At 40.7% G+C, this 8,974-nt stretch overlaps 1 protein-coding gene across 1 annotated transcript in view; it reads right to left on the bottom strand.

The window, feature by feature from the left end:
- The window catches only part of LOC107575851 (NACHT, LRR and PYD domains-containing protein 12-like), a gene marked incomplete at its 5' end in the record, with an annotated part of 14,911 nt that extends 7,796 nt beyond the window's left edge, over nucleotides 1–7,115 (bottom strand). The window contains 2 exons of the mRNA XM_016262174.1: nucleotides 1,815–1,988; nucleotides 6,995–7,115. Of these exons, the coding sequence (XP_016117660.1) occupies nucleotides 1,815–1,988; nucleotides 6,995–7,115 (295 nt within the window). The remainder of the gene's footprint in view (nucleotides 1–1,814; nucleotides 1,989–6,994) is intronic.
- Nucleotides 7,116–8,974: the final 1,859 nt, after the last annotated feature.

Consider the following 8,974-nt stretch of genomic DNA (forward strand, 5'->3'; position numbering starts at 1 on the left):
ACCGCCCCCCGCCGAAACCTCCCCCTGTCTGCTCTGCCTGCCAGCCCTTTGCCTTCCCCTGTCACCATCTCACATCCACTGCCTTGTCCCCCTCCTCCCCTCCCTCTGTTTCTACGGTGCAAGGACGCACCTTCCGGCAGGGGGGGGAGTAATGTAACACCCCTGTGGACTGTTTGTTGTGGTTTCTTCCCCTTGTGTTGATTTAGCCCGTCTAATTATTAGTTAATCACCTCTTTGTGCTCACCTGTCGGTCCCTCGTTAACTGCCCTATATCTGTTCCTGTCTCTTGTGTTCTAGTTTGTCGGTTATTGTGAATGTTACCCCGAGTGTGTGTCTGTCTCAGCCTTGTTGTCACTACATTAAAGAGCCTTATTTTGTATCCTTGTCATCCTCGTCATCCTGCCTGCCTCCACACACCTGGACCGTGACACGTGTATTGCGTGTAATCACATCCATACAGTCTATGATCACAACAACAACCTTTGTCAGGCATCTACATTGTCATCTGAGGAGATTACAAAGATTAAACGAGTGTTTTTAAAACATGAAATGTGGAGTTATCTGCTTTTGCCAACAAATGACTTTGAGTTAGAGTTATCTGCTTTTGCTATAAAACAAACTTTTAATATATATATATTAAAAAAACACTTTCAATGAACTTTAATTTTGTAAATTATCTGTATTTGTTTAAGTTCTTATTACTTAATCAAAACAACCCAACTGCAGTTTGATTGATATTACAGCAAATAATTTATTATTCTTTAAAAAAAAGTTTTAGCATATTTGCATTTTTGGAGACAATAGTACAATGTTGATATTTTAATAAATAATAAGTTATTAATAATATATTTACTAGTAACTTATAAACCATTTACTAAGGATCTGTTTGATAATTTCATGATATGCTTTTTTTTAAGATAATTTACGACAAATTTGTAAACCATTAGCATATTACTTAATCATTTGTGAATGTATAGTCATGTTTTGTAAATTATTAGTTCATCATTATCTAATCACTTGTAAATGGTTTATAACTTAATCTACAAAACAGATAAAAATATTAACATATCACTTATGAAAACATAGTCATGTCTTGTAAAAGATTAGTTAATCATTAACTAATCACTTATAAATTACTTGTATTTGAACGCTGTTATAAAGTGTTACTAAATTTTTCATTTTTGGGTGAACTATCCCTTCAACTATATTTAGTTAAACTATATTTCAGGGAAGAAGCATGGAACCATAACTGATGTTGTTCCTTGGTCACAGGAAGTTTGAAGGCATTGCTGGTTTTTGAAATTAATACATTAAATAATTAACATTTATTTGAACTTATTGATTATCTTTACTATGTTTTGTGTATTTTTTATTTTTTTACTATAGTTTGTGAATTAGTCATGCTGTTGCTGGGGATAATTTCATACACTGCCATTCTTGTATTTTCTTACAGTTTTATATATTCCACTGACATCAGAAAAGAAAACGAAGGCACTTCCTTTGCTGGTAGACTTCGAGAGACATTAACTGATTGAGGCAGAGATCAGAACATAAAAATAATTTGACAAAGAGTCCAAAGTGAATATTGATTACTCATGCATTAGTGCTTAGTGCTAGAAACACTGGCATTAGCATCATTGACCATTGGGCAAGTATCAGTATTAGCCCAAAAAATAAAAATCCAGTGAAACACCGGACCAAATACAGCAACTCGGTTCTGCTGAGGCATTACAAGCACCCAGGAAGTCAAGAGCAGAACTGAAGTGACATGTTTAGTTTGATTAGAGTAATTATTTATCTGTGTTCTCAAATACCTCAGTATGTTCAGTTGACAGTTTGGACTCTTAAATCCAACAGAGAGCAGCTTTACTCCTGAATCCTGTAGGTCATTGCTGCTCAGGTCCAACTCTCTAAGCTGGGAGTTTGATGATTGTAAAGCCGAAGACAAACTTTCACAGCACTGACCAGTGAGATTACAGAAGACCAGTCTAAACAGAAAAATGGAGCAACATCAAAACAGATGACTTACATCATGATTGGTTTAAGTAGCAATTGAGTTGCAGTGGTGGACAGCAATAAAGTATTTTAACTTTGTTACTGTACTTAAGTACATTTTTCCAAGTATCTGTACTCTACCAGATTTTTTATTTTGAGAAACCTTTGTCACTACATTTTAAATCATTGTTATATTTAACCCAAGTATTTGGTTTGTGTACTGGGTCCACCACTGGTGATTTGTTTATTTGTAAATAGTCCTTCCATAATTTATGCTGATTTGCAGATCATTTGTGGATCACCCAATCGGGTGTGTTTCCCAAAAGCATCATTAGCTAACTATCGTGGTAAGTTCCATTGAACACTATTGGTAATGACGGAACTTGTGACCATCGTTGCTTTCAGGAAATGCACCCCAGAGTGTCTCCTCTCACATGACTTTTCACCACTATTTCTTGATTAACTTTCATCAAACTCATCCATTACTTTAGGATCTGTGTTAGAACTCAATTATCTCCAGGGGCAAAAGGGACTCATTATTGGAGAGTTTAACTTAAGATTAATTTGTAATTTTTTTATATATTTTTTTTACATATTTTAATCTCATATTTCATAATGTTTTATTTTCAATGTTCCCTCTCTTTATACCACATTAATTTCAAGAATATTTAATATGAACAAGTTGTAATATTTCTGCAAAAACACAATGTCATGCTGTATACTGTATATACATGCATATATATGCTGTATACGTCATTGCAATTTAGTCCCATCAATATAAAAAGTTAACCAAAAACAACATTGATTTATGCAAGCTAAATATGGCATAATATTTGACTAATTGTTAGTTGACAAGAAGAGGCTAAATCGACCATTTTAATTAGTCAGTTTGGTCACAGAAAAAAAACTCAACAGGAATAGATTGTTACCACAGCTGTTATACAGTGCCTATAGAAAATCATCATTCTCCTTTGAAATATTTACTTTGTCATACAGCCTGAAATCAAACCCCAATCGAAATAACTTTTCCAGCTTTATTTACAATTTTGGTCTTACAACATCAAAACAATGAAAGAAAAAACACAACAGTTCCCTATCGATACTTCACTCGTACTGTGTCTGCTAAGACGCAATGGGGAAAAACTCCTTTTCTCCGATGACTGAAGCCTTTTCAATAACGCAGTGTAACTGCATGGTCGCTGGTTCGTGCAGTGAATTAAAAACGAACCAATTGCTTGGCAGCAGAGCTGCCAAGCCTATGGCGACGAAGCCCGCCAGAGCCCGCCAGAATGGGCGGGGCCATCTGGCTATATAAGTGGGCATATTACCATAGGATCCTCAGATTTCTTCTCCTTCAGCGACGACAGCGATCTTCGCTGATACTACGAGACTTGATCCGCTGCAAGGCGTTTCCACGGCAAAGCTTCAAGACCTCTCTCTGCTTGGTTGATCTCGCCGCTTCCGCAGCCGCCTTCAGCGCCCGCAGCAGCGCCAGTCTTCTTGATCCCCTGCCGCCATCCGCCGAATTACTAAAAGACAGAGGATATGAGTCTCTCCTCTCTGCGCTCGCAGTTGGCTTTCTTTTCAGAAAGCGACCCCGGCCCTCGCGGCCTCCCGTTTTTTTCCTCCCAGGAACCTGCGAGGAAAAAACAGCGGGGCAGAGGATCTCGGTCCCCGGAGACAAGCGAGCCCACACTGGCCCCGACCCCACGTGCCTCGCTCTCTCCTCATAGTGAGGCTTCCCCCGTCCTCTTCTCCCAGTCAGACCAGTGTTCCTCTGCAGCTGCGAGCGACCTGATCTCGTTGGGTGGGAGTGAGTGTGACATGCGGGACGACAGCACGTCGTTGATGGCTTCAGACATGGAGGATCTGTCGGGCTCGACCAACGACCCCACCCCCCCCCATCGTCTGCGGAGCCCAGCAATCCCAAGCCAGGCATGGACGCCGAAATATTCCGTGTCCTGTCTAAGGCTGTGGAGGAGCTGGGACTAGAGTGGTCAACTCCAGAAATGCTGGCGGTATGTTTGGGTCTTCGCACCTTCCTGCCAGACATCGCTGATACTACAAGACTTGATCCACTGCAAGGCGTTTCCACGGCGAAGCTCTGCTCGGCTGATCTCGAGGAGACACCACGTCTTGGTCAGATCGGAGAGCATGATGGTAGTGTCCCACAGAAGTCGCCAGGGAGAACTCTCCTCGAAGCGCCTCTTTATTCTAGTAGAGCGCCTCTTGGAATGGGCTCAGACCAACGGTGAGTTCGGGCCCAATGACTCTAAGGTCGTCCTGAAGCCAAGGCACCTAAAGTGCTCTCCACTCCATTCAGGGCACAGGTTATAACTCTGTTGGCGCTTCCTCCCCTTGGAGGATGACCAGAAGTTGAAGTTACTCTGCCCCGTCAGGGAATTGAGGATTTATATTTAGTGTTCTGCCCCATTTAGGCAGTTGGAACAACTCTTTACATGCATCAGTGGCCACACCAAAGGGCTTCCAGTCACAAAGCAGAGATTTTCCAAATGGATAGTTGACGCTATATCGCTAGCATACTCCTCCTTGGGCCTACACTGCCCCATGGGAGTAAGAGCCCACTCGACTAGAGGCATAGCCTCGTCTTGGGCGTGGTCTAGTGGTGTGTCCATTGCAGAGATCTGTGCGGCGGCCGGCTAGGCCTCGCCGTCCACATTTGCCAGGTTCTATAATCTGGACGTTCCGGCCTTACAGGCACGGATCCTTTCTGCATAATGGGCTCATTCTTGCCAAACCAGTGCTTAGGCTTTGCCCTCCTTCTTGTATGCTTTTGGCCCTCACTGAGTTTTCTTGGAAAGATTTTTAAGACCGGACCAACCTCTGCGTGTCCTATTGTTGCCTGCGGGTCTTCCCTGCTAATTACTTAGTCCCTCTGGGCCCCTTATGGTGCTTAAGGCAAGTTCAAGCATGAGTCGTTCCTCTAGCATAGCACGGCGGGATTGTACTGGTTCCCCATAGCGTTTTAGCAGACGCAGTACGAGTGAAGTATTGCTAGGGAACGTACTCGGTTACTAATGTAACCTCGGTTCCCTGAGATACGGGAACGAATACTGTGTGACTAGCCATGCTATGCAGCTGCACAACTCGGTCGTCGCTTCAGTCGCAGTAACCTGAGAATGGCGATATGCCCGCTTATATAACCGCTTATATAACCAGATGGCCCATTCTGGCGGGCTTCATCGCCATCGGCTTGTACAGCTCTGCTGCCGAGCCTTTGGTTCGTTTTTAATTCACTGCACGAACAAATGGCTGTGCAGTTACACTGCGTTATTGAAAAGGCTTCAGTCATCTGAGAAAAATTAGTTTTTCCCCATAGCATCTTAGCAGACGCAGTACTCATTCCCGTATCTCAGGGAACCGAGGTTACGTTAGTAACCAAATATGTTCTGCAAATTAATAAAATATTAATTTGCAGAACAACAGGTTTGGAAAAGTCATCATTCCCTTTATTTAATACTTCGAAGAGCCATCTTTTGCTTTAATTACAGCCATCAGTCTTTTTGGATATGTCTGTACTAGCTTTGCACACCTTGATTGCGGAATATTTGCCCATTCTTCCTTGCAGAATTGCTCAAGTTCAGTCAAATTCTGTGGTTAGCGGCAATGGCCTGCTCTCTTTAAATCCATCCACAGAGTTTCGATTTGATTTAAATCAGGGCTCTGACTTGACCACTCAAGGACATTCACCTTCTTATCCTTAAGCCATTTCGTTGTTGTTTTGGCAGTATGTTTAGGGTCATTGTAGTGTTGGAAGGTGAATGACCTGCCCGTCTTCAGCTGTCTAGCAGAGGGACACAGGTTTTCCTCAAGAATTTGGATGTACTTGGCAGCATCCATTTTCCCTTCAATCCTGAACAATCGCCCAGTCCCAGCTGAAGAGAAACACTTACAATACTTCATAGTAGGTATGGTGTGTTTTCAGTGGTGTGCTGTGTTTGCTTTTCGCCAAACATAGCGCTTGGAGTTCAGTCCAAAAAAGTCAATTTTGGTCTCATCAGACCATAGCACCTTTTGCCAGAAGGTATCAGACTCTTCCAAATGTGTTTTTGTATAGCGCAAACGAGTCTGAGTGTGACACTTTTTTAGGAAAGGCTTCTTTCGTGCCATCCTGCCTCACAGGCCAGATTTGTGTAAAGCTTGGGAGATAGTTGTCACATGCACCGACTAACCAGACACAGCCATAGAGCCTTGTAAGTCCTTCAAAATTGCCTTTGGCCTCCTGGTAGCTTCTCTTGTCAATGTCCTTCTGGCTCTGTCATCCACTTTGGACGGACGACCTGATCTAGGCAATGTGCTGGTGGTGACATACGCTTTCCACTTCTTAATGATGCTCTGAACAGTACTCCGAAGAATAGCTAAAGCCTTTGAAATGTTTTTGTAGCCTTCTCCTAACTTGTGCCTTTCTACAACTTTATCCCAGAGGTTTTTTGAAAGCACTTTCCCAACCATGGTTAATTCTTTGCCATACCTTGTGCTACTAACAGTGGAATCTTCAAGAAACAGCTTGTTTTATTCTGAAGTAATCAACACCACTAATATTGATGTCAGGTGGGGCAATTAGCCTGGTGTTTAATCTGGAAGTTGATTGCTTTCACCTGAGCAAGTTTATAATGGTATACTCTAAGGGGCTGATGACTTTACCAAACCAGGCATTTCACTGATACATTTTTAATAATCCTCCAGAATTTAAAAAAATATATATTTTTACTTTAATTATGAGGGTTATAATGTGTACATGCAGCTCAAAAAAGTTAGACTCAATTTATTTTATTTTCCAGGGTGTAATGTGACAAAAGGAAAAGGTTTTCACAGGGTATGATGATTTTCTATAGGCACTGTATATTTATTTATTCATTTTTTTTAGAATGTAGCGTATTGTAGGAACAACATTCCTCACATTATATAATCAGTGTTGATTGCAATGGGCTTTGCTTGGTGAGTCACATACATAAATATGTCATTGTGAAAGTCAAACCTTAGGATGTTCAGTTGACAGTGTGAACTCTTCAGTCCAGCAGAAAGCAGATTCACCCCTGAATCCTGCAGGGCATTGTTACTCAGGTCCAACTCTTTAAGAGAGTTTGATGACTGAAGAGCTGAAGACAAACTTTCACAGCACTGATGGGACAGATGACATCTAGCAAGTCTATAAAGGAGAATGACAGTGCAATGAGGAGATGGATGGTTAATGTTTTCTGTATTTTGTGCATGACAATTGTGGTAAGTTGAGAATGGGGATCACATAAGAAATGGATGTTAATTACCCTGTCTCTAAAAATGATTAAAAAGTATAGTTTAGATCCTCAAATCTGCTCCACAAGATCCACTTTCCTGCAGATGCCTTGTCCAAATACCCACACTTGCGGTCTTGGCCACTTGACCACTTGGCTACTTTTATTTATTTAAAGATTTCTTTTTGGCAATTTTGCCTTTAATTTTGATAAGACAGTTCAAAGTTGACAGGAAGTTAAGTGGGAGAGAGAGAGAGAAGGGGGATCGGGAAAGGTCTGCGAGCTGGGACTTGGAACTCGCGACAATATAGGCTTGGAATATACGCCACGAGATGCATATGATTATTTTACGACAGATATGCATCTGCTTAAAAACAAAAAACAAAACCTAAAGTCACCATTCTCTGCCATTAAATTGGCAAGTGCGAGTAGAAAATTTTTTGTGGCGTATAAAAATGTCTTGTGGCGTATATTCCAAGCATTCTGAAGGTATACTGAGGGTTTGGTGAGAAACAAACCGAAATGGCAAGTTATTATATTTTATGAAAATCTTGCTTTGCAGTGCGAGTGTGCAGCAGCTCACGCCGCGCACAAGTGCATATCCTTTTGAGATATCATATCAATTATAATCAATTTTAATAAAACACAAGACTACATTATAAAACTCTAACAGTAGGCTTGCAGCAGCTCACGCCGCGCACAAGTGCATATCCTTTTGAGATATCATATAAATTATAATCAATTTTAATAAAACACAGCCTACTGTTAGAGTTTTATAATGTAGTCTTATTTAATATCTGTTGTTCTCCGGTTGTCAGTCAGAATGACAGTTCTTGCGTGAACATTATAGGGCTATATATACCGAAGCCAATTTATTATTCCTTCCTTTTTGTCTTAGTGTTTAAAATATTTATTTTGAATTAATTAATTAAACACAGACATACTGGGTGAGCAGGGTAAGCTATGACAGCTGTCATATCATACCCTGCCATGCCCAGCTGATGCAAAGAATAGAATTTATATCTACACAGAAGAAAGCCCTGTCTAGACTCTGCCCCTGTGTTGTGTCGAGCTATTCATTAGCCTGTTTGTTTGATGAAAAAAGATGAAATGTAGTTGCAATAAATGTGTTAAGGATCCATACAACTGCAGCAGCAGAGGACTATTTTTCTGCTGCGTGATACTGCAGAAGAACTGATGAAGGCATGGTTTGATCTTCGGCTGACCAATCAGCAGAAAGGGGCATTTAATTCCCGCCCACGTGTAGAAATAGAATATTCAAGCTGTTTATTAATATTTCTACCCCTGAACAATAAACGAAAATTTAAGCTGAATTCTCTTTTTTTTGTTTTTTGGAAAAAAACGAAAAAACGAAAAAGGAGCAGTTTTCTTATTTTTCTACTTTCAATATTAAATCAAAAAACGAATGATCGAATGATACACGGATTTTGGACCACAAAACCAGTCATAAGGGTCCATTTTTTTAAATTGAGATTTATAAATCATATGGAAGCTGAATAGATAAGCTTTCCATTGAGGTATGGTTTGTAAGGATAGGACAATATTTGGCAGAGCCACAACTATTTGAAAATCTGGATTCTGAGGGTGCAAAAAAATGAAAATATTGAGAAAATTGCCTTTAAAGTTGTCCAGATTAAGTCATCAGCAATGCCCCGGAATGGTCCCAAAGTTGTATCAGTTTTACTGGTAGTCCACTGTATGAA

The sequence above is a fragment of the Sinocyclocheilus grahami genome, unplaced genomic scaffold (assembly GCF_001515645.1).
Source record: "Sinocyclocheilus grahami isolate Dianchi unplaced genomic scaffold, SAMN03320097.WGS_v1.1 scaffold2948.1, whole genome shotgun sequence".
Lineage (NCBI taxonomy): Eukaryota > Metazoa > Chordata > Actinopteri > Cypriniformes > Cyprinidae > Sinocyclocheilus > Sinocyclocheilus grahami.